The sequence below is a fragment of the Hypanus sabinus genome, chromosome 15 (assembly GCF_030144855.1).
Source record: "Hypanus sabinus isolate sHypSab1 chromosome 15, sHypSab1.hap1, whole genome shotgun sequence".
Taxonomy (NCBI): domain Eukaryota; kingdom Metazoa; phylum Chordata; class Chondrichthyes; order Myliobatiformes; family Dasyatidae; genus Hypanus; species Hypanus sabinus.
The window spans coordinates 41390355-41417235 of record NC_082720.1 but is presented as its reverse complement, the minus strand read 5'-3'; the positions used below and the strand labels follow the sequence as shown (position 1 = coordinate 41417235).

The 26881-nt window shown below is 38.9% G+C and overlaps 1 protein-coding gene across 1 annotated transcript in view; it reads right to left on the bottom strand.

Moving 5' to 3' along the window:
* LOC132405448 (netrin receptor UNC5A-like) overlaps positions 1-26881 on the bottom strand; it is a 580373-nt gene that overhangs the window by 77106 nt on the left and 476386 nt on the right. The window contains exons 7-8 of the mRNA XM_059990261.1: positions 3509-3697; positions 707-1003 (exon numbers count right to left, since the gene is read on the bottom strand). Of these exons, the coding sequence (XP_059846244.1) occupies positions 707-1003; positions 3509-3697 (486 nt within the window). The remainder of the gene's footprint in view (positions 1-706; positions 1004-3508; positions 3698-26881) is intronic.

The window sequence follows — 26881 nt, the reverse complement described above, 5'->3', positions numbered from 1 at the left end:
AAGTAAGTTTACAAACTAAATATGATTCCATGCATGCCACAGTTGGAATACGTTCCGCCTCAGGTTCTGTTAGAGAGACATGCCAAATGGTGGCTCAAGAAATGTCTAATCATCTCAATCCAATCAGAAGAACACCATCTTCAATGTTTTAGCTATTCATCTATCCTATCAGCACTTGAAACTTTTGCAAAATGAGTCCGGAAATAGCACAAAGTTGTTTTAAGCAGGTTATCTGGATTTTCTTCAAGAAAGTTTTGTAGTTAATTTCTCTAATCCAGGGAAGATTGGAGAAAGAGCAAGCAATTCCATAAAATGGCATTTGTACAAAGTGTAGTATTACTGTACCACAACCACCTTGCAATGATAATGTAGGATTCCAGAAAAAGTAACATAAATAAAATACATAATAACAAGCTCCAGTCCATTACTAATTCTTTATTGACACATGATCAGATTGTAAATTACAATCATGCGTTCTTCAAAGAAAAGGAGAAAGTCTACTCTTAGTAAGCTACAGAATACTTTTTCAATTAATATATGTATATTGCCTACTTTTCTGTAAGAAGCAGTGTCACAATTTTTCTGTAATGTAATATGGAAGAGTTTTAGAACTAGCCATATTTCTGACACAATAAAAGTTAATGCGGATTGATGTTACACAATGATACTTTAATGGTTATTACCTGTTGACTGAAATTTCACTTACCTCTGCTAGGAATCGTTAGGCGACCACCTAAAAAATTAAATGTTCCAAATGCAGTATTTGAAGCATCCCTCAATAATGATCTGGTGCTTGTTTGCATCGAAAGCCTCTCCATAAAGTTGGAAGTGTTGGAAATTGCTGTACCATTACGTAACGTGTGTCTTTCACTTGCAAGTGGATCCAGAAGTGGGGAGTTAGTCATTGGAATCTTGTCTGAAATATCCTGTCGTGAACGGATGGACCCTTGGAATGTTGATGTGCTTGTGAGGTCAGGCTGGATTGTAAGCAAATGGGAGTTATCTATCAGAATGAAAACAGACAAGCCACAGTGAAAAATATTCTGCATTTCAAGGATTACTATTCATTGTTTTCACATCAGTATAATATTGTATGTTCTCAGAATTATCCTTGCATACATCTTGATTCAAACATTTTAATTATTAGAAATTTGGGTATAATCATACAAATGAGCAGTGAACCAATTAAATCACATAGAATGGTGGTCTTTAGGGTTTATTTATTTATTTAGTTATTTTGAGATACAGCACAGTAACAGCCCCGTCTGGCCCAACGTCCCAAGTACATCCACATGTCCAATTAATCTACCAACTCAAACATCTTTGAAATGTGAGAGGAGAATAGAGTACCCAGAGGAATCTATGCTGTTTCAGGGAGAAAGAACAAACTCCTTACAGATAGCAGCAGTTACTGAAGCTGAGTCGCTGACTCTAGAAGGTGTTAAGCTAAGCGCTAAGCTACAGTGACACCCTAATTGTATGAACAATGTGTACATATGAATAGATAGCCGAATTCTCTGTGGAAATCTAGGCATGGTAATAATGTTACGACACTTCACGTTATACTTGGATCTTGAAACAGAAATAGCAATCATTGCTTCTATTTCACATACAGTTGAGAAAATTGATTTCCAAAACCAACCAACATCTCCGGCAACAGATAAATTTCCATGGTGGACCAATCAAGGCAAATGATGTGATTGATTATTGACTGGATCTTAGATCTTTACTGATTTATTTAAAATTTAGTCATTCAATCTTTAGAAAAAGTTCTTAACTAATATATGCCAATATATAAAGAAAAAGTACAAGATTGCTAAATCAGCCATAATGATCCATTTAACCCACCAACACATTTGGTATCACTGAACATAAGGCTGGGCACCCGAGCAAGAACAGATAATCTAAAGTTGGTGTTTGGTTCATCAAAGCATTTTGGATAAATTGAAGTTTGAAATGCAAACTTCAAACGTACAATGTTTGAATGTTTCAATATTGCTACACATCAATGTATGTACCAATACATTTGGTATCACTGAACATAAGGCTGGGCACCCAAGCAAGACCACATAATCTAAAGGTGTTGCTTGGTTCATCAGAGTAAGCATTCTGGACAAATTGAAGTTTGAAATGCAAATTTGAAAAAACACAATACTTTGTTCTTGCAAAGGCTTTATGGGGTAGCTTTGAGACTATACGCAATCACAAAATTACAAAGCAGAGACAAAAACAGCATGCCAATCCTGTTCCGGATTTTCTGCATTGCTCTCATGTTTTTTCTCCTTTTGGATGCTACAATTAAATCTGTATCCACTGTTATTCCTGCATCCTGGCAGTCACTACAAGATTCTCACCACTAGCCATGTAAAATAATAAATGTCACTTTAGGTTATTTGCCAGTAGTCTTCTTTCTGCATCCCCTGATCATTAACACCTCATCTAAAAGAAATAGTTTAGTTCCATCTACTCTATCTATATTTTAATACATTTATTAGAACTCCTACAATTTAATTTATTCCACAGAGAATAACCTCATCTTCTCTTACCTAACATTTAATTAATGACTCATCTGTGAGATCATTTTGGTAATCTTTCTGCAGATTTTCTAAAACTATTGCATCCATCCTTCAATGTGGTGACCAGAATTGGAGGTAAAACTTCTGTATCAAAGTTCATAATGTCTTTTTTATCCTCTTTGTGCTCTTTGCTTTTACTTATGAAGCCTGGGGTCCCATATTTGGGAGCCACAGCATCATAGCAGTCAGTGCAACATTATTGCAGCTCCGAGCACTGGGAGTTCGGAGTTCAATCTCAGTGTCCTTTGTAAGGAGTTTATACATCCTCCCCACATAGTGCGTGGATTTTCTCCTGGTGTTCTGGTTTCCTCCCAGAGCCCAAAGAGATACTAGTTAGTAGGTTAATTGGTCACTGGAATTTATCCCATGATTAGGCTAGGTTTAAATCAGGGATTACTAGGCAGCATTGTTTGAATGGCCAGAAAGGCCTCTTTCCGGATATTTTAACCACCTTCAATGGATTGGGCTTATATCATTCCAAATCTCTCTCTAGTTGTATCCCTATAATCGTAAACTTTCTAATTTATTAACTGAGAAAAGTGGCAACAACATGGAAGTATCAGAGTTCAAGGGGCAGACTTATTATCCCTCTTAATGGGATTGAGATGGGCAAAAATGCAGAAGCTGTCATTGGTGCAGACATCGTGAAAATAAATAAAAATGTCAAAGGCTTCCATTTTGGAGAAAATCTTAGAATTCTTCAAGTTCTGTTTCTGATATGCTCTACTGTCTAATCGATACACCTGAGCAAGTAGGAGGAAGATCTGTGCAGTCAGGGTAGGAAATGGTTGTGTATTTATACTGAATTTAGGGTATTACCCTGATTCATTTATACTTGCCCTCTAATTTATTTTGTGTTTTGCTTCCTTATATTTTCCCAACTAGAAAGTTTTTCAAAAAATGTTTACTGGGAGAAAATTGTAATAACTAACCTTGCTTAGGTGTTTTAATGTTCACAGGTTGGAATCCCGTTGTTAAAATTGAGGAGTCAGTGACATCAGAATCAAAGTCCTGCTGTTTCTTTCGATACACAAGTATTATGACAACAAGCAATAATGTGAGGCATACAGCTACTGCTGCAACACCAGTATACAGGGCCACTTCAGCTGGCAACGCAGAAGCTGGAAAAACAAAACATACTTGAACAGTCACTGAATGTGTATAATTCATCAGAAAATACAAGGTGATTTCCTTTTCATTACAGCAGGAATTCAGAATCAAAATTAACCAATGCAAACAATTAATATTCAACTTACTTACAAGCTCAGGATATCCTATATGATTGTCAACTGTAATCCTTTATTAGGCTAAATGAGGTGCAGTCTTCTAAATCCCTAACTACATTTTATTGGATAGAAAATAAAATTTAAAAATAGAATAGAAATGATAATCTCTAAAGATGCTGATAATGTTAGCAATTCAGTTGAAGTAAGTCATTTTCAGAAATAATAGTCTTCTCATTACGGATTTAAATTTTAATGCTGTCACATTGATACTGATACGAACAGATCATCAGATTCCAATTAGTTAACATCAGATTGTGCAGTGACTACCTGAAAAGAAAGACATTATACAGGCTAAAAATGAGAAATATTTAAAAAGAGCCATTCACATTTTATTTGAAGACATGAAATGCATTGGAGGAGAAATTGGAGAGCAATGTACCAGATGAGTCGGAATTGCAAGGCACAATTAACCTGTGGAAGCTTAACTGAGTATAGGTCATGGCATGCAGTTTAAGCAGAAAAATTATGTGTTGTCATGCTACTATCCTTCCAGATGGAAATGGACCTTCCATGACATGTGTAGGGCCCAAATATTTCCAGTCTCCTATTACCTTATGGCTGATTGTTGCCAAGGTCTTGCTTTATGCCTATTTTACTGACAAATTCCAAATATGAGGAGTTAAATTAGTAGGAATGGTCCACTCAACACTTTGAGCCTGCTGTGTCAAGTTTGAGACTGACTAATATGATTGAAACCACAACTCTGCATTACTCTCCAACCATTTGCTTATTAAGGTTATTATCAACCTTCTGAATTAAGATGTTCAAAGACACTATTCTAAATTCCACCCTAGCCTGTCCAATCATTCTTCATAAGATACCACACTCATGCTAGGTATTAGTCTAGTAAACATTATATGAACTGCTTGAAGCTATTACTGTCTTTACTTATCAAGGAAACCAACGTGTACACAGTATTCCAATGTGGTCTTACTAGCATCCTATGTAAATGAAGTATAATCTCCTAATTTTATATTTAGTTCCTGTAACAACAAACAATAAGATTTTGTTAGCTTTCTTAATTACTTCTTGTATCTATATGAGTCTGTGAATTTTGCACTGGGACATACAGATCACTCTGTATGTCAAAGCTGTGCAATCTTTAAGCATTTAAGTAATAAGGTTTTTTCCTGTTGTTCTGTCAAATTGAACAATTCCACATTTTATTCCTTTAGCTAAATTGTTAGCCTGTTATAAAATCTATTTGCATTCGTTTAGGGTCTCCTTATGTACTTTAACAATGTACTTTACTACTTATCTTTGTGTTATAACCAACTATACCTTGGGTGCATTTAAGTTATTAATGTAATTGTAAAAGGATTAGCCCCAAAACCAATCCCTGCAGCACACCAGTCATTATATATTGCCAAACAAAAGAAACAGATCAATTTATGCCTACTTTTTATTTTCTGTTCACCTGCCAATCTTCTATCCATGCCAGTTATATTAACTCCTACACCATGAGTCATTATTCAATGCAGCAGCTTATTCAATACCTTCCAGATATATAAACATTGTTCAAGTTCCAAGCCCTCTTTAACACAGCACCTATTACTTCCTCAAAGATCAATAACTTGGTCAAAAATATTTTTCCTTTCACAAAATCGCATTGACTCTTGCTAATCACCATGTATTTGTACATGCAGCGACATGGAACATAATTAACAATAGAGTGACACACACAAAATGCAGGAGGAACTCAACAGACATTAAACTAGAGCAACACACACTAAGTGTTGGAGGAATCCAACAAGTCAGGAAGCACCTATGGAGGGTAAAAAACACTCAATATTTCAGATCGGGACCCTTCACCGGGCTGGAAAGGAAGAGAGTAGAAGCCAGAATAAGAAGATGCTGGGGGTGGTGATGGAGTACCAGTTGGCAGGTGATAGCTGAGTTCAGGTGAGGGGATCAGTAGGTGGGTGGGTGGAAAGAAAGTGGGATGGAAATGGGTGATGTGAGAAACCGAGAGGTGATAGTGGAAGATGTAAAGGGCTGAAGGAGAGGCCAGTAGAGTATGGATTAAAGGGAAGGAAGTGTGCAACTGAGAGAAGAGATGAGCAGGTCATGACAGCAGGGGAGGAGATGGGGAGGGGAAGAGAAGGGGAGGGGAGGAGATGGGGAGGGAAAGAGATAGGGAGGAGAAGAGATGGGGAGGAGATGGGGAAGGGAAGAGAAGGGATTTTAAACACTACCACAATGAGGGAAAACAAAACTGGGGGAGCAGGAGGGGTGTGGAAGAGAGCGGAGTAGTTACCACAAGTTAGAGAAATTGATGTTGATACCATCAGGTTTGAGACTACTGAAATGGAATACAAGGTGTTGCTTCTCCATTCTGCATTTGGCAACATCATGAGAGTAGAGGCAGCCTTGGACAAATATGCTTTTTGGGAATGGGAAGGGGGAATCCATGACCAGATGTTATTAATTGGTAGAGCAGGCTCAATGGGTCAGATGGCCTACTCCTGTTCCTATCTCTTATATTCTTACGTTCTTAAATGCAGTTCTTTTGTCATTGTTTGGATCAAGGCTTTAATGATTTTGGGGATTTGTTGACCTGATCAAACTCAAACTGAAGGATAATGTGGTTTAAATATTAACCTTGCCTTCAGTGTCAGCAAGACCAAGAAATTGATTGTGGAATTCAGGAAGGGGAAGTTGGGAAAACATACAGTCCTCATTGATGTGTTAATTTGGAAAGTGTGAGCATCTTTAAGTTCCTCAATATCAACATGTCGGAGGACCTGTCCTGAGCCCAACACAGTGATGCAATCTTGAAGAAGGCATGCAAGCAGCTCTACTTCATTAGAGATTTAAATAATTTTGGAACGTTATCAAATTTCTATAGATTACGGTGGAGCGCATTCTGACTGGTTGCATTACAGCCCTGTACGGAATCGCCAATGCACTGGATTGCAAGAGGATGCTAAGGGTTATAAACCTAGGCAGCTCTGTCATGGGCATGACTTTCCCCATCCTTGAGGACATCTTCAACCTCAAGAAGGTGCCATCTATCGTTCAGGATCCTCACTTCTTCTCGTTACTACCATCAGGGAGGAGGTATAGGAGCCTGAGGCTCATGCTCAACAATTCAAAAATGGCTTCTTCGCCATCAGATTTCTGGATCATCCACCAACAGTATCTCATTATTCCTGCTTTTGACAATTTATTTTATAATTTATAGTAATTTATTTCTTTGTGCTGCACTGCTTCAGCAAAACAACAAATTCTATGTCACCTGGTGGCATCTGTCGGTCTCGAGAGACCATGGATCTGCGCCTGGAGTTTCTAGGGCGCAGGCGTGGGCAGCGTTGTATGGGAGACCAGCAGTTGCCCAAGTTTCAGGCCTTCCCCTCTCCACGCCACCGATGTTGTCCAAGGGAAGGGCACTAGGACCCTTGCATCTTGGCACCGGTGACGTCGCAGAGCAATGTGTTATTAAGTGCCTTGCTCAAGGATACAAACACGCTGCCTCAGCTGAGGCTCAAACCAGTGACCTTCAGGTTACTAATCTGATGCCTTGCCCACTAGGCCACGCGCCAACATATAAACATGTCATATAAAACAGAGATAATACTGCAAGTCTGATTCTGCATCTGGTGCCTGTATTTAGAAATAATACCTGAGTAGATAGTGATCAGTAGCAGAGGGAAGATAGGATTGGTGACTGTGATAAATAGAGAATATTGTTTTTTCCCTTACTTTTATTTACTTAGGGAATAAGGGAATTGTGGAAAATCATCATTGAATAATTGTCCTTGCGACATTGGTGAGGAATTGCCTTCTGGATCTGTTGTAAGATATTTTCAAAGTGCTGGTGGGAAGGGAGGTACAGAAATTTTACCCAGAGATGTGCAAGGAAAACAAAAGTATTTCCATCGGGTAAACACCAAAGATTCTGCAAATGCTGTAAATCCCAGAGTAACTCATACAAAATGCTGGAGGAGCTCAGAAGGTCAGGCAGCATCTGTGGAAAGGAACAAGCTGTCAACGTTTTGGGTCAAGACCCTTCATTAAGACTAGAATGGAAGGGGGAAGAAGCCAGGATAAGAAGGTGGGGGAGGGTAAGTATTGAAAGCTTGAAAGTGATAGGTCAAACGAGGTGAGTTGGAAGGCAGGTGGGTGTGGGAGGGAGGATGAAGTGAGAAGCTGGGACGTGATAGATGAAATGGTATAAAGCTGAAGAAGAAATTATTTGATAGGAGAGGTGTGTGGACCATGGAAGAAAAGGAAGATGGAAAGGAACCAGGGGAGGTTCGGAGAGTAGAAGAGGTAAGGGGGAGCCAGAGTGGGGAATGGACATAGAGAGAAGGGGGAAGGGGAAAAATTAATGGAAGTTAGAGAAATCAATGTTCACTCCATCAAGTTGGAGGCTACCCAGACGAAGTATAAGGTGTTACTCCTCCAAACTGAGAATGATCTCATCATTGCAGTACAAAAGGCCAAGGACTGACATGTCAGAATATGAATGGGATTGGAATTAAAGTGGTTGGCCACCAGAAAATCCTGCCTATTGCAGTCAGAATGAAGGTGTCTGATTAAACTGTCCCCAAATCTACACTGTGTTTCACTGATGTAGTGGAGGCTGCACCAGGGGCAGAAGATACAGTAGATGACTGCAACAGACATGCAGATGAAGTGTAGCCTCACCTGGAAGGATTGGTGGAAGTGAAGGAAGAGATGAATGGACATAGGTTGTGCTGTTTCTTCTTCTTGCAGGGATAAATGTCAGGAGGGAAATCAACAGGGAAAGATGAACAGATAAGGGAATCACGGAGAGAACAGACACAGATGTTGGTTATGTTGGCCTTCATTGCCAGAAGATTTAATAATATAGTAATGATGAATTACTGGAATTGTACTGCAATTATAAATAATATAGGCTTCTGGATATTAAAAGAATTGAGTGATTGGAGATTGGAGATGTTTTGAAATATATCAGCTACGATCTTCTCAAATGGCAAAGCAGGGTCAGGTAGCTAAATGAACTACTGCCCCTGTTTCCCATGTTCTTATCAATTAAGTTTAGAAATCACATTCAAATTACTAGCATTGTGTTACATCCCTGCCGCAAAGCTGAGAGCTCAGCAATAAAATGTATCTGGCCCTTCAGTTCCACTTTCTTTTAATTCATTACTCCTAGCTGTCTATTATTTGTTCCTGGTCATCATTTATGTTTTTGTCCTCACCTTTAAAGCCATTTAGTGGTGTCTGTGCAATGTTCACTTGCTGTTTACAAGCTTTTATACCTTACATTGTAAGAATTTGTTTTTTTCTGTGTATTTTCCTTCTTCTTACGAACAATACAGGTTCTTTAATTAGTAAGGCCCTTTATAAAGTATAGTTGAAATGCCACCTACAAGTGAAACTAAAATTTACAGCAATTATCTAGATGCCAAGTAAAACTTTTCATAACTAAATGTAGCTTTTAAAACTAAACACAGCTAGAACACACTTTACTAATATAGCTTTGCAATATATACTTCATGATTCTTGGTAGTGAGGATAAGCAAGTAAAATGAAGTTTGCATATAGTTTTAGAAATGAGTCGAACAGGTAACAGAGAATCATAATTTGGCCTAATATCCTATCAGAGCCATGCCAACATTATTGTCAGTGAAATGTACTATTAAGAAAATAATAATTAAAATGCAAGGCACTATGATATTTTTAAGCAGTGCAGCTATTAATGTAGCAGAAACCTTCTCTGTCAAAGTAGCTTATGACTTCTGTCGACCCTAAGCCATTTTTCTGTAAGATACCATCCCTCCCAAAGACAAAGCCAACATAAAAGCCAAAGAGAGGGCATATAATAATGCAGAAAGTAGTGGGAAGTCCTTAGAAACCAACTAAGGCAACTGAAAAAGTCATTAAGAAGGTAAAGATGGAATACAAAAGTAAGCTAGCCAGTAATATTAAAGAGAGGCAAGACTGCTAGAAAACAATGCTGGAGAGGTAGTAATGAATGACAAAGGAATGGCAGATAAACTGAATAGGTATATTGCATCAGTCTTCACTGTGGAACATATCAGCAGTATGGTGGAAGGTCCAGGTGTCAGGGGTCATGAAGTGGATGAAGTTATCATTACTAGAGAGGAGGTTCTTGGGAAACTGAAAGGTCTGAAGGCTGATAAGTACCCTAGACCAGATGGTGTACAAACCAGGGTTCAGAAAGAGGTGGCAGAAGAGATTGTGGAGGCATTAGTAATGCTCTTTCAAGAATCACTAGGTTCCGAAATGGTTCTGGAAGACAGGAAATTTGGAAGTATCACTCCACTCTTCAAGAAAAGAGAGTGGCGGAAGAAAGAAAACTATAGGTCAGTTAATCTGACCGCAGTGGTTGGGAAGATGTTGGAGCCGATTATTAAGGATGAGGTCTCAGGGTACTTGGAGATACCTGATAAAATAGGCCATTGTTAGCATGGTTTCCTCAAGGGGATATCTTGCCTGACAAATCTATTTGAATTCTTTGAAGAAATAACAAGCAGGATGGACAAAGGAGAATTGGTGATGTTGTGTACTTGGATTTACAGAAGGCCTTTGACAAGATGTCACACATTGGACTGCTTAACAAGCAAAGAGTCCATGATATTACAGGAAAAAAATCAGCATGGATAAAGCAGTGGCTGATTGGCAGGAGGCAAAGAGTGGGAATAAAGGGAACCTTTTCTGATTGGCTATCAGTGACTGGTGGTGTTCCACAAGGATCTGTGTTGGGACAGATACTTTCTGTGTTATATGTCAATGATTTGGATGATGGTATTGATGGCTTCATTGCAAAGTTTCAGATGATAAGAAGATAGGTGGAGGGGCACATAGTTTTGAGGAAGTAGAGAGGCTACAGAAGGACTTAGACAGATTAGGAGAATGGACAAAGAAGTGGCAGATGGAATACAGTAACAGGAAGTGTATGGTCATGCACTTTGGTAGAAGGAATGAAAGGGTTGATTATTTTCTAAAAAGAGAGAAAATACAAAAAAAAAATTAGGTACAAAGGGACTTGAGAATCCTTGTGCAGGATTCCCTAAAGGTTAACTTACAGGTTGAGTCTGTGGTGAGGAAGGCAAGGATGTAATAATAACACTTTATAAAGCACTGGTGAGGCTTTACTTTTGTGAGCAGTTTAGGGGCCCCTTATCTTAGTAAGAATATGCTAAAACTAGAGCGGGTTCAAAGGAGTTTCATGAAGAGCGTTTGATGGCTCTGGGCCTGTATTCACTAGAATTCAGAAGAATGAGGGGTGACCTAATTGAAACCTATAGAGTGGTGAAAGGCCTTGATAGAGTGGAGATGGAGCGGATGTTCCCTACGGTGGGAGAGTCTAAGGATACAGCCTCAGAGTAGAGGGACGTCCTTTAGAATGGAGATCAGGAGGAATTTCTTCAGCCAGAGAGATGTGAGTTTGTGGAATTCACTGTCACAGGCAGCTGTGGAGGCCAAGTCTTTATGTATATTTAAGGCAGAGGTTGATAGGTTCTTCATTGGTCAGGGCATGAAAGGATATGGGGAGAAGGCAGGAGATTAGGGCTGAGAGGAATTTTGCATCGGCCAAGATGAAATGATAGAGCAGACTTGATGGGCCGAATGGCATAATTCTGCTCCTTTATCTCATTGTCTTTCAGTCTTATAATACAATTCAACAATGATTGGAGTTTATTATTGACTGTTATTCAGACACACATATCAATCGGGCACTGAAGGGCCACTATACAGAAAGATTGCTTTTTTTTCAAATCTCTGATAAAACCAAGACCAATTTGGCTTTGTGCGTTAGTACCAAAGATGCCTTGACATTAGTTCTTCCATAGTCCTGGCCAGCACTTTCCTTCAGCCAGCACTACTGAGAAAAGAATGTTCATGTATATCTTTATTCCTTTAGAGCACTTTCAAATTATCTGTTGATTGGAAAGTGCACTGGAAATTCTTAATATTGTGGAGAGTTTCTCTTAAAATTCATATTCCCAGGAGCTCTTGACAGAACCTAAACAAAATAAGGATTTTTTCCCCTCAGATGTTAGCATGATATTGAATTAGACTTTCAGATTTCCTGCATAATTTTATGAAATCACTGAGAACATACATAACATTGATGATTATCATTATAATGCATAATCAAACGGAAAATGTTCTGATTCAAAGTGTGTAAGATTACATGGGATCTATCAAGTAATGTGGAAGTGTAGTTTACTCCAGATTCATTATGTAAAATGTACAACAGAGAAAAAGTAGGAAGAAGGAGCTCATATAAAAGTTAAATAAAGCCATTGTGTGTAAGTTTAGCTCCAAATTCTGAAAAGAATAATAAGAGTTCAGGAAACACACCGTGCTGATTTACTCAGATGCCGCCTTGTATAAGGATATTCAAATAAGGAGAAACCAGGGTAAAGCTGATTAAACTCATCAGGAATGTGAATGGAATGCTCACCGCTCACTTGAATGAGAATAACCATAATAAGAATCAAGAAACCCAACATTATTCAGGATAAACATTCTTCAATGTCCTTGTCAATGAGCTGAATACTGACCTGGTCATTGATCTTTTATTAACAACACTTCACAGACGATGCATGACACCATTAAGGAAGAAATATAATGTAACACCATTACCTCTGAGTCAAAGTCATTCAACATCCAGCTTCAAACATATATAACTGCACTTTAATTGTCAGTGTGTGAAATACCTTACCCCATTTATGGATATGCCATTAGTATAAAACTGCAGCAGCTCAGAAATAATCCATCAAAGTCCAATGGTAAGTGAGAATGGGCAATAAATTAACATTATACTGGCTTAAGAGATCCATGAGCATGGTAAAAACATTGCTACTTTCCTGTACAGTTTGTGGAAAAAATGTTTTTTAGAAATCATAAAGAAATGGTTTGATTTTCTACACTACTTTTCTTTCCTCCATTAACTTAGGTATGCTAACATGATCTGGAAAAAATTAAAAGATTTCTGCACCATTAAAACCAAAATTGGTTCATCATTCAGACCATTTGACTTTTTATATCATGTAACTACAAGAAAGCAAAAATGATTGTGCCTTTTTAAAGTAATGGTTTGAACTTTCTGAAGTTTATAATTTTCCATAACAAAATAAGGCCAGGGAAATCCATTAACAAGACAATTAAAAAACATTGAATTTGCACTCTTAAAGAAACAAGATGGTAGTGTTTGAGAAGTAAAATTAAATTATATTGACAAATGAGAAAAGTCATTAGCATGCTCATTCATTTTCTCATTACCACATCTGGCAACTATTCAGTTCTGGTGAACACTTCAGTTGGTGAAAATGAAGTTTATTTAATTACATCTGGAGAGACAGATTTTGGGAGTTTTAGCTCACAATGACTGATGACTACTAATAGACATGCATGTTACATGCAATACTAACAATTCTCCAGGTTATCACATTAATTATTTATAGAGAGGATTCAGATTTCTCAGTTGATGTGCGTTGAATATACTCATCAACTAGTTATGCATAGGCCTTTGGGGTGCAGAAGTGGGTGATGGGAGCCATTTTGGAGATGTGAGCAGCTGGCAAATAAGGCAAAATACAAGCAAGAGAGAGAGGGGGGCAACTCGGAGGGCGCAGTGTAGATATATACCAACGATGAAGAAGTATTCTAAAGGGAGGGTGAGTCAACAGTGGCTGACAAGGGAAGTTAAAAACAGCTTAAAAGCAAAAGTGAAGGCCTTATAATATAGCAAACATTAGTAGGAAGTTTGAGGATTGGGAAGCTTTTAAAAACTAACAGAAGACAACCTAAAAAGCTATAATGAGAGAAAAGATTAAATATGAAGGTAAGCTAGCCAATAATATAAAATAAGGATACAAAAAGCATTTTTTTCAGTGGTAATGTATAAAGAGTAAAAGAGAGCCAAGAGTGGATATTGGATTGCTAGAAAATGATACTGGAGAGGTATGACATTGGGGTGGGGGTGGGGAGAGAGGTGACAAAGAAATGGCAGATGAACTTATTAAGAATTTTGCATCAGTCTTCACTGTGGAAGACACAAGCAGAATACCAGAAATGCAAGGGTGTCGGGGGTCAGAGGTAAGTGTCATTGCTATTACTAAGGAGAAAGTGTTTGGGAAGCTGAAAAGTCTGAAGGTAGATAAGTCACCTGATGGACTACACCACAGGGTTCTGAAAGAAGTACCTGAAGAGACTGTGGGAGCATTAGTAATGGTCTTTGAAGAATCACTAAATTCTGGAATGGATCTGGAGAGCAGGAAAATTGCAAATGTCATTACACTCTTTAAGAACGGAGGGAGGCAGAAGAAAGGATACTCTCATGGATAAAAGATCGGCTGACTGGCAGGAGGCAAAGAGTTGGTATAATGGGGCCATTTCTGGTTGGCTGCCTGTGACTAGTTGTATGCCACAGGGGTCAGTCTTGGAACTGCTTTTTTCACATTATATGTCACTGATTTGGATGCAAAAATTGATGGCTTTGTGGTCATGTTTACAAACAGTATGAAGACAGGTGGAGAGACAAGTAATGTTGAGAAGCAGAGTGTCTGCAGAAGGACTTAGACAGATTGGAAGAATGGGCAAAGAAGCGGCATATGGAATATGGAATATGGTGTAGGGAAGTGCATGGTCTTGCACTTTCGTAGAAGGAATAAAGGTGTTATTATTTTAAAAATGTTATTATTTTCTATATGGGGAGAAAATTCAAAAGTTAATATGAAAAGTGTCTTGGGAGTCCTTGTGCAGGGTTCCTTAAATGTTAACTTTCAGGTTGAGTAAGGAATGCAAATGCAATGTTAGTATTAATTTTGAGAAGTCCAGAATACAAAAGCAAGGACCTAATGCTGAGGCTTTATAAGGCATTGGTCAGACTGCACTTGGGAGTATTATGTGCACTATTGGTTCCATTATGTTAGGAAAGATGTGCAGGCATTAGAGAGAGTCCAGAGGATTTTCATGAGAATAATTCCAGGAATGAAAGGGTTAACATATGAGGAGCATTTAATGGCTCTGGGCCTGTACTGTACTCATTGGAGTGTAGAAGAATGGGGGTGGGAATCTCATTGAAACTGACTGAACATTGCAAGGCCTAGAGAGGGTGGATGTGGAGAGAATGTTTCCTTTAGTGAGGGAGTCTAGGACCAGGAGGCACAGCCTCAGAATAGAGGGACATCCATTTTAGAATAGAGATGAGGATTTTTTCTTTAGTCAGAGGGTGGTGAACATGTGGAATTCATTGCCACAGATGGCTGAGCGGGTCAGGTCTTTCTGTATATTTTGTTTGCATGATCTTTTTCTTTTGCACATCAAGTGTTGGACATATTTTTATTTCTATTGTACTTTTTCTTTAATGTAGTTCTTTCATATTTCTTAGTGGCTACCTTCAAGCAAGCAAATTTCAATGTTGTATAATTTATACACTCTTTGATAATAAATGAATCTTGAATCTGGATTTTTAAAGTAGAGGTTGATAGGTTCTTGACTAATCAGAGCATCAAAAGTCATGGGAAGAAACTAGGAGAAAGAGGTTGAGAAGGATAATGAATTAGACATGATGGAATGCCGGAGCAGACATGATGGGTTGAATGACCTGGTTCCTTACCTATGGCTTGTGCTTTATGACAGTTTGTATCCCACTCCTATCAGACTCTCGGTGGACTTCTTGTATTATAAGATGGACTCTTGACCTCAACATCTTCCTTATCGTGATCTTGCAATTTATTGTTTACCTGCATTTCACTTTTTTATATATTTTGTTCAGTTTTGTTACTGTTTTACCTTGTTCTATCTCAATGACTGTATTTCATTGATCAAATTTGTATGAACAGCATGCAAGACAAGCTTTTCACTTTATCTTTTTACATGTGAAAATAAAAAACCTAATCCAATATCAAGTGTAGACCCATCCATCACGTAGTTACTGATCAGTTACCGTAGTTAGCTGATGTTTCAGATTCCAAACAAAAACCACCTAGTGTCTGAGTACAGCTGTAGAAGTTTAGCTCACCTCCCATTTCTAGAATCCTAGCACCTTTTCAACTAAAATACTTGGGATCACAGTATCTCCTTAAATGAAGAGCAAAATGTTATCTTGTCCTGAAATGTTTTTACCTATAATGTTGAATTTTTGACCTCTAGTTACTAACCCACTCACCAAATGATTCATAATTATCAAAATAATGAATGGAATTTGCAAATATCTAAACACATTTAAAAAACTGATAATATGAAAAGTATTAGTACATTTTAAAATGATTTTACAAAGAAAATAGTATGACAGAACAACTTAAAAAAACTCAAATCAATGCAATTAAACAGAAGTACCTCTGACTTTACTGCTTACAACCATTTGTTTCCATTGTAAAGGAAGGATGTAACAGTAAATGAAACTCAAAAAGCTGTAGTTGCTGAAATCTGAAATAAAGACAGAATTTTCTGAAAAACTGATGGAAATGCTCAGTATTGTACAATAACTACTATGTTAAAATATTACAAAAAAGATAAAACCAAACAGAACACTAGCCTTTGACAAAGCAAAATTTTGCTAGTCAACTTTACTAAATTTTTCTCAAATAATTGGAGACCAGTATAAAAGTTGGAAGAATCATCCCATAGATCATTCAAGCAATAGTCTGATACATTTGTATTATCAGAATCATATATAGGCATCCGTTAATCTCAGAATCATATACAGGCACAGTGGCATAAGGAGCGCGGGGGGAGTGGGGGGGAGGTGGCGTGTAGCCTAAAGATCCACAATATTAGCTCCATCTCCACAGTAGTTCATGTTGAGATTAAACATGGGGAATAAAACTTCTTTGTGCTAACAAATCAACATTCCATTGTGTTAATGAATGAGAACTTCAGAGTTCATCACTAACAGTGGCTTGGGAGCATCACTACCCACCAAACCTTGGTAGTTAAAGCTACCAGACTGGGCGTGTGGCAGGGTGAACTAAAAGAAGGGACCAGCTCATTTGACCTCATTCTCATAAATCTTCCTGTAGCAGATGAATCATAACCACCAAAGTCCTATTAGGATGCTTACAATTACCTTGTCTGGTATTAAATAAGTGCTTAATGAGATAGGTTCAAAACATACCTAACCAACCTATCCTGTGCATCTATAAAGTGCTATGGGCCATCAGCAGCAGAAACATACACCATTACAATTTGTGCTAGACTGAGTGATATGTTCAGGTATATCCCTCAGCCTACCTTGACAATCTATTCATGGGATCAGCCATGGTTCAACAAGAAGGGCAGAAGCTCATGCCTGGACCATCACCACATAAGCGTAAAAATAACATGCCTTGCTGGAAAAGCTACAACAAAGTGTGCTAAACAGTAAAAACAGTACGTAATAGACAGATAAAAACACAAAATGCTGGCAGAACTCAGCAGGCCAGACAGCATCTATGGGAGGAGGTAGTGACGACATTTTGGGCTGAAACATCCTCACTACCTCCTCCCATAGATGCTGTCTGGCCTGCTGAATTCTGCCAGCATTTTGTGTTTTTACTTATTTCCAGCATCTGCAGATTTACTCGTGTTGCGACATAATAGACAGAAATGAGAAATACCATAGTCAGCAGATCTGTTCAAATTTCTATCTGTTCTTGTGGAAAAATTACTACCTTACCGCTTCTCACGAATGACAGGGTGAAGATACATCTCTTCCAAAGGAGGTGTAAGGTGCCCCTTCCCTTTGCTAGCATGCAGGTCACCTTAGAGCAAGGTGTAGCACCTGCTTAGACCCTGAGCAAGGTCAAATGAAGCTATGGGAGCAGGTGGGGGATGGTTGTATGTGCAGCTGGTGCATATCAGAAGCCCTGGTTAGGCGACAACTGATACTCTTAAGAGTATTGATGATGGCTGGGGTCACCTGTCTTGTAAAGACACTGACCAGAAGAAGGTTGTGGCAAATCATTTCTGTTGAAATATTTGCCAAGATTAGTCATGGTCATAGAAGGACCATGATCATCCATGTCATACGACACAACACATAGTAAACAATTACATTTCAATAATATTTTCATTAATAATGATGATGGAACCTTGCCTGTTAGTCCTGCAAATTAGGCCCAAGAATATCCAACCATTTTCCATCAAAGGGCTGAAGAGATAATCCACCATGGTTTCTTCCTCAGATACCTTACCATGACAGAAGCGGGTTCTCAGTTAATTCGCTGCATTTCTGGTTTAAGATGGCACCACTGAACATCTGTGACAGGTCACTGGTAGTTCAAAAGGCAAGAAATTCAACTAAAAATATTACTGATAAAACCTTTCCTGACTGGCGAAATCTGAGCCTGGAATGAGCCACCGGGCAGCATGTTCTAGGCCTGGAGCCCTTCGCTGCAGCAGTGCCTGGGTTCTGGTGTGAGGTACGATATGCTGTTTGAACAATTGAAATGATATACTGGAAAGACAGTGCATTGGGATCGGAGCTGATTTCATTCACTCCCCTGTAATGTTCACTCCTCTCTCCATGGCGCTGAGGCTATGAAGACTCCCCGGGTGCTGTGCTCTGCGCCTACTAATATGAAGAACTGATACCAGGGCTTGGGCCTTCTCTGGGCTGCTCCGGGGGTTGGGTCTAAGGACACATTTTCATTCGGAATGTCGTTGCCCAATTGTACTGTTTGCTTGATTTGTGTTTTTTCCCCTTTCTCTGCACATTGGGTGTTGGTCTTAATTTTATTGGGTTATTTGTGGCTGCCTGTAAGCAAACAGATCTCAAGGTGTATAACTTATGCACTCTTTTCTAAATGTACTTCAAAGTTCTTGAAATCCTTGGAAATGCTTATTGTGATATTATGGAATACCTAAGAGCAATGATGATAAAACAAAGACTTTGAGATCAGATGATAGCCAACTACAGAAGTGAAGGTTTGCCAGTCTGTTCCAGTGCAGTCCACTTGACAGAGTGGAAAAGTCAAGTTCAATCTAGCTAATTGAAGTTCAATCAGTTTATCCATAATCATAACGAAATGATGGAATTATCATCAATAGTCCTCCCAAGCACAGTGAACTCACAAACAACCTCCTGACCATTGAGGAATTTGTGTTTTTTTTTGCCAGAATCACTCAGCTTATGCTAGCTTTGGCCTAAATGTTCAACAAGTAGCTGAATTCCAATGATGAGGCAAACATTCCTGCCCTGATTATTAAGTAGCATTTGACTGAAGGTGACTGGTTAAACTGGGAGCAATTGCTATGAGGAGGAAAGGATTCCAGTGGTTGGAGTTATACTTGCTTGAAGGAAGATAGCTGTGGGGATTTAAAGCCATTCATCCATCCCCAGGACATCATGGGTGGGGTTTCTTGAAGTGTTGTTGATTTTCCAGTGTTTCATCAATAAACTTGCTTTCACCTTAAGTCAGAAAAGGGAATGTTTTCTAAGGAGTGAATTATGGAACATGCATTTTTTTTTTGTATTCACCTAAGGGACAAGGGCTTTACAGGCTGAACAAGTGTCTGATTGCTCATCTTTAATTACCCTCAAGAAAGTGTTGGTGACCTGGTTTCTTGTAATGCCGCATCTGTCACAAATTATTTCCTGTTGTATTTTGTCTTTTTATTTCTTTGTCAGCAATGAATTTTTCCCCTTCAAAGAAATATGTCTAATTTGTATCTCATTATCTATTACCTGAACATTTTTCATTGTCCCATAACTGACTTACTGTACAATTAATCTATACTTAATCACTGAAATTGTTGACAATAACTCTTACCATTGATATTCACTAGTCTCTTTCCTTGATCACGTTAAACTGATTTATCTTGTGGTTAATAAAGGGATGGTTTCAAAGTATCACAGTTCCAATCAACCCCTGCCTTTTCCCAGAAGCAGGTGAAATATTACTTTATTCCTTGATGGAAGACCAAGAAATGATCAAGAAATTTCTTTGTGCATGTCCTGAAAATTTTTCTTCATTCTAAATCAATGAATTGGCTTCAAAACTTTCTTGGATGATTAATAGAGAGAAGAAATCCTTGCTCTTAGGCTTGTTTTGATGCCAGGTGACAGAAGGAGAAACAATGTTCTAATTTACTATACTATCCATTTGATACACCATCAGCCTTTTTCATTAAGTATGTTCCTTCCCTTATTTAAAACTCCAGGAAAACATCTAAACATCCATCTGGTAATAGCTTGCAACATATTTCTTCAGCACATTATCAACAGCTATTCAGTGGTACAGAACAATTTGCAAACTATATTTGGCAATGTGGTTTGGTAATTCATTTTTAAATAATCAAACCCAGCCTTTCTCAAATGTTTTGTCCTGGAGGAACTCTTGAAATAATTTTCAGGTCTCTGGAAACCACTGAGTAAAAATTATTGTATCTACTGCTCATAGTGTGTTAGCGTGATCAGTAGATTGTAGATATAATAATTCAAAAATAATTGCCAATATTCTTTTGAGTAGAGAATGAATTTTTAGCCAACATTTTTTGAAAAAAAACGTAGTTAAGCTTAATTTACCTTTCTTGAAATTAATCTCTTTCTTTCCCTTTCATAAATTTTAATAACTCATAAGGCAAACATAATAAATTTCTGTTAAATAACTGGCCTAAGCCAAAATGGGATTTAATTTTTCTAAAGGTAAGCTCAGTAAATTTAATTTAAATAAAGGTTGTATATTGATTTTAATTAATGCTGCTTACAACATGAAAATTTATTAACAATGTTGAATAGTAAAGTGACTAAAAACCATAAGCCAAAGCAATATGAATTAAAATATAGTCTAAGACACAATTTTAAACAATACTTTGAAAAAACATTTTCTTACTGAGTGACATGATCAAGTTCAAGTATACGCCTAGCATGTGAAACCTCTGCTTATTTCTGTAACACAAATACTCAATTCCATGTTGAACTCGATATAAGCACACATGGATTTCATCTTCAACTAAAACAAGACAATTTCTATTCTTGCTCTTCATTTTCATTAAAGAAGAAAAATCTTGCTCACATATGTAAAAAGTTGAAAACTGCAGCAAAAATGTTCATTGTTTTCTTATGAACAGCAGGATACCTTAATCTTTCACAGAAATCCAGAATTTGTCCAGGGACAGGTCAGTAAATCTCTTTTTGAAAGCACAATCAGACTGCAGCTCACAAAGTTCTTCATCTTCTCTCAAGTTCAAGTTCCCCAGCTGAGCAGATTCAGAGAAAGAGTCCCTCACCCAGTTACAGTATACACATGTTGAAATGGAAGAACAAAACTATTTAATTTTGCTCTGCAGTTCTTCCAGATAATTTTCAATAAGTCTCAAGACTTTTTGATATCCTTCCTATTGCTCAAGCCCAAGCAGCAGTGGAAACATTTCAAGATGCAACATGCAACATGATTTTTCCAAGGCTTCAGTTTCCTTTTTCCAAGAATCTTGTTACTTGAAATTAAACATTTCTCCAGGGCCTTGCAGAGAGAGACTTGTTCAACTGGTTCATATGATGGAAAAAAATGTTTACTAAGTAGGCTAGTTTCTGCAGCCATTCTTCATCTTCAAAGCACTCAGCAAAATACAACAATTATACCAGTGCCTAAGAAGAATAATGTGGGCTGCCTTAATGACTATCGCCTGGTAATACTCACATCAACAGTGATGAAATGCTTTGAGAGGTTGGTCATGACGAGACAAAACTTTTGCCTCAGCAAGGACCTGGACCTATTTCACTTTGCCTATCACCAGAATAGGGCAATGGCAGATGCAATCTCAATGGTTTCCACACGGCTTTAGACCACCTGGACAACACCAACACCTATGTCAGGTGCTGTCCATCGACTATAGCTCAGCATTTAATACCAACATTCCCACTATCCTGATTGAAAAGTTGCAGAACCTGGGCCTCTATACCTTCTTCTACAATTGGATCCTCAACTTTCTAACTGGAAGACAACAATTTGTGCAGATTAGTGATAACATATCCACCCTGCTGACGATCAACACTGGTGCACCTCAGAGGTGTGTGCTGAGTCCACTGCTCTGCTCTCTATATACACATGACTGTGTCGCTAGGCATAGCTCAAACACCATCTATAAATTTGCTGACGATACAACCATTGTTGGTAGAATCTCAGGTGGTGACGAGAGGGTGTACAGGAGTGGGATATGCCAACTAGTGGAGCCACAGCAACAACCTGGCACTCAATGCCAGTAAGATGAAACAGGTGATTGTGGACTTCAGGAAGGGTAAGGCAAAGGAACACATACCAATCATCTTAGAGAGATCAAAAGTGGAGAGAGTGAGCAGTTTCAGGTTCCTGGCTGTCAAGATCTCTGAAGATCTAACCTGGTCCCAACGTATTGATGTAGTTATAACAAAGGCAGGACAGTGGCTATACTTTATTAGGAGTTTGAAGAGATGTGGCATGAAAACAAATACACTCAAAAACTTCTATAGCTGTACTATAGAGAGCATTCTAATAGGCTGCTTCACTGTCTGGAATGGAGGAGCTATTCCACAGGACCGAAAGAAACTGCAGAAGGTTGTAAATCTAGTCAGCTTCATCTTGGGTACTAGCCTACAAAGTACCCAGGACATCTTCAGGGAGCAGTGTCTCAGAAAGGCGGCATCCATTATTAAGGATCTCAAGCACCCAGGACATGCCCTACTCTCACTGTTACCATCAGGTAGGAGGTACAGGAGCTGAAGGCACATGTTGAGTGATTCAGGAACAGCTTCTTCCCTTCTGCCATCCGATTGCTAAATGGACATTGAATCTTTGAACACTACCTGACTTTTTTTTAATACAGTATTTCTGTTTTTGCATGTTTTTAATCTATTCTATATATGTATACTATAATTGATTTACTTGTTTATTTATTATTATTACTTTCTCTGCAGGATGATGTATTGCATTGAACTGCTGCTGGTAAGTTAACAAATTTCACGTCACATGCCAGTGATAATAAACCTAATTTTGAACTGATTCTGATTCTGATCTATTTTGCCATCACCCTCCACATTGCCCTAACCCACCTGGACAAAAAAGACATTCGAAAGCTGTTCATAGACTTCATAGACTTCATAGCTGTTCATAGACTTCAGTTCAGCATTCAACACAATCATCCCTCAGAAACTGATTGGAAATCTGAGCCTACTGGGCCTGAACACCCCCCTCTGCAACTGGATCCTAGACTTCCTGACTGGGAGACCTCAGTCAGTCTGGATCAGAAGCAGCGTCTCCAACACCATCACACTAAGCATGGAGGCCCCCGTTCACTCTGCTGACCCATGACTGTGCTGCAACACGCAGCTCAAACCACATCATCAAGTTCGCCAATGACACAACCATGGTGGGTCTCATCAGCAAGAACGATGAGTCAGCTTACAGAGAGGAGGTGCAGCGGCTAACGGACTGGTGCAGAGCCAACAACCTGTCTCTGAATGTGAACAAAACAAAAGAGATGGCTGTCGATTTCAGGAGGGCACGAAGCAACCATTCCCCGTTGAACATCGACGGCTCCTCGGTAGAGATCGTTAAGAGCACCAAATTTCTTGGTGTTCACCTGGCGGAGAAACTCACCTGGTCCCTCAACACCAGCTCCATAGCAAAGAAAGCCGAGCAGCGTCTCTACTTTCTGTGAAGGCTGAGGAGAGTCCATCTCCCACCCCCCATCCTCATCACATTCTACAGGGGTTGTATTGAGAGCACCCTGAGCAGCTGCATCACTCCCTGGTTCGGAAGTTGCACCGTCTCGGATCACAAGACCCTGCAGCGGATAGTGAGGTCAGCTGAGAAGATCATCAGGGGCCTCTTTTGCTGCCATTACGGACATTTATACTACACGCTGCATCTGCAAAGCAAAAGGCATTATGAAGGACCCCACGCACTCCTCATACAAACTCTTCTCCCTCCTGCCATCTGGGAAAAGGCACCAAAGCATTTGGGCTCTCACAACCAGACTATGTAATAGTTTCTTTCCCCAAGCTATCAGACTCCTCAATATCTGAAGCCTGGACTGACACCTTACTGCCTATTGTCTTGTTTATTATTTATTGTAATGCCTGCACTGTTTTGTGCACCTTATGCAGTTCTGGGTAGGTTTGTAGTCTAGTGTAGAATTTTTCTGTGTTGATTTTTTCACATAGTCTAGTTTTTGTACTGTGTCATGTAGCACCATGTTCCTGAAAAATCGTTGTCTCATTTTTACTATGTACCATACCAGCAGTTATGGTTGAAATGACACTAAAAGTGACTTGACTTGACTTTCTTGAAAGTACTCCTGCAATTCACCTTTCAGCTCAAGTACCCTGTTAAGGACTCTTCTTCTAAGCTACCGGATTTCAGTATATAGCAGGAGACTTCCTCCAGGTTTTCACATAGTTTTTTAAAACATTCTTGTGTGAACTGGTCTTTGGTTATTAACGTTAACCATTTTTGTAGCATCATCCAGAACTTTTATTATTTCATCTCCAAGAGTTCTTGACATCACTACCTCTCTGTGAAGGAAGTAGGGTGTTGTGACAATGTCAGGATTTTCTTTTACTTTTACAAGAGAATCAAACTCTCATGGAACCAACCATTGATGGGGCACCATCAGTACAGATACCAACATAGTTCTTACAGGGGTGACCTTTTGTTTCCAAATATCAAGACAAAATATTAAATATATCTTGGCCTTTGCTTGTTTTGGACAGCACTTTGCAACAAAAATAGTTTTTTTGAATTTCACCATTATTTACAAATCTTATAATTCCTACAATATGACATTTATTGGTGAAATCTGTTGACTCATCAACCTGGATAATTCAGGAGGGAGAGGCTGATGTCATAGCCAAAGTTGGGTAAATGCATTCAATGGTCAGAAAATACACTTCACATTCCTCATTCTACCATCCTCCCCGCCGTTCAATGCAGCACTCACCAATTATCAGTGGCCTCCGCTACCTCGTGTTATAATCTGAGAATGGACTCAACCAAATAAAATTGGTCCTCTTGCGCACTGCCATACTGGGTGGGAGGCCTCTAACAAGATTGCTAACAGGGCTGCTTCAGGGCAGCCCACCTCTGTAAGTGCTAGCATTGTGTGTTGCACCAAGTTCAAAACACAGTGTTTATTTTAATTATGATCTCTCACGGAAGCCCTTGCAGCTTCTCGCAGAACCCCGGCTGTCAAACCCTGATCTAAACTATGGTTCTAGTAAGATTTACATACTAACAAAAATGTTCCCTGATTTTCAGTATCAGGTTTATAATTACTGACGTATGTTGTGAAATTTGTCATTTTGTGGCAGCAGTACAGCGCAAGGCATAAAAATCACACTGAATTGCAATAAATAAACAGTACAAAAGAGGAATACTGAGGTACTGTTCACAGAACATTCAAAAATGTAAAGGCAGAAGGGAAGAGGTTGTTCCTAAGTGTGTTTTTTCAGGCTGTGTACATCCTTCCTGATGGTAGTGATGAGACAAGGATTTTGTTACAGATATAACAGCAAATATATTTCTTTAGCTATAACTACATTAAATATTATTGAATAATCTCAGTATCATGAAAAAGCATTAAAAGTAGATTGAAGCAAAATAGCCAAAATTTAAATTTAATAGCAAATAATTTTGAAATGTATCTGAATTTGTAAAACCTATTTATCAATCATTAATTCAGTGCTATTTATTCATAAAAAATATTTTACTGCTTTTGCAAATAAAACCTATTTGAGGATATAATATGTCCAGAGAATTATAAGGCAGTTAGATATCATAGGTGGTAGAGGAAAATATTGAAATCCTTTCTAAACAAGAGAATGGAAGAACATCTTAAGATAAAAACCTATAATAATAATGAATAGACAAAGGGATATCTTTCTGGACCATCTTTAATGAATTTTTACAGGAGGTGACAGAGAGAAAGCCATGGTAATACAGGAGATATACTGTATGTAGTTTACCTAAATGTTCAAAGGACTACAGTAATGTTTCCCTATTAGGCAAATAAATGCTTAGAGGTGGTGACTGAGAGAGGAAGACATTAATTTAACTAGATTTTCAAAGGATTTCTATAATGTAACCCAACCATGTTGTGGGGATTACCTACCAAGAAGAAGTCACAGAGAGCACGTCTCTGGCACTGAGTCCAGATCTGTGGCTCAGAGGGCAGCAGGGAGAAGAGGTGAGCTGTGGTGATGAGGGATTCCATGATTAGAGGAGAAGAAGGGAGATTCTGTGGATGAGAACAAGTTTCCTGGATGGTTTGCTGCCTCCTGGGTGACAGGGTTAGGGACATCTCAAGTGGGAGAGTGAACAACTAGAAGTTGTGGTCCATGTAGGTACTAATGACATGGGTAGGACGCTGGCGAGGTTCTGCAAAAGGAGTTTAGGGAATTAGGTGCTAAGTTAAAGGGCAGGGTCTCCAGAGTACTGATCTCAGGATTGTTACCCATGTTATGTGCTAATGAGGCCAGGAATAGGAAGATCATACAGTTTGAAACATGGCAAAGGAGTTGGTGTAGGAGGGAGGGCTTCAGATTTTTGGATAATTGGGCTCTCTTCCAGGGGAGGTGGGACCCGTACAGAAGGGTGATTTGCACCTAAAGGAGGGAGACAAATATCTTTGTGGGAAGGTTTTCTAGAGCTGCATGAGGCAGGGGGTTTGGAGGTTAAACTAGACTTGCAAAGGAATGGAAACTAGAGTGCCAGAACAGATAGTGTTGTGGAGAAAGATGTTGTTAAGCCTACATACAGGGTCAAGAAAAGGTTGAGAAAGGTGAGAACAATGTTCTGAGCTGCATATATTTCAATGCAAGGAGTTTTGTAGGAAGGTCAGATAAGCTTAGAGCATGGATCAGTATGTGGAATTATGGCATTGTAGCCATTAGTGAGACTCGGTTGCTAAAGGGGCAGGACTGGTAGCTCAAAATTCAGGGGTTCTGTTTTGACATGAAAGAGTGGAAGGGATTAAAGGGGGAAGGGTAGCATTACTAGTCAAGGGAAACGTCACAGCAATGTGCAGTCAGGACAGGCTGGAGAGCTCATCTAGTGAGGATTTGTGGGTAGAACTGAGGAATAAGAAAGGTAGACC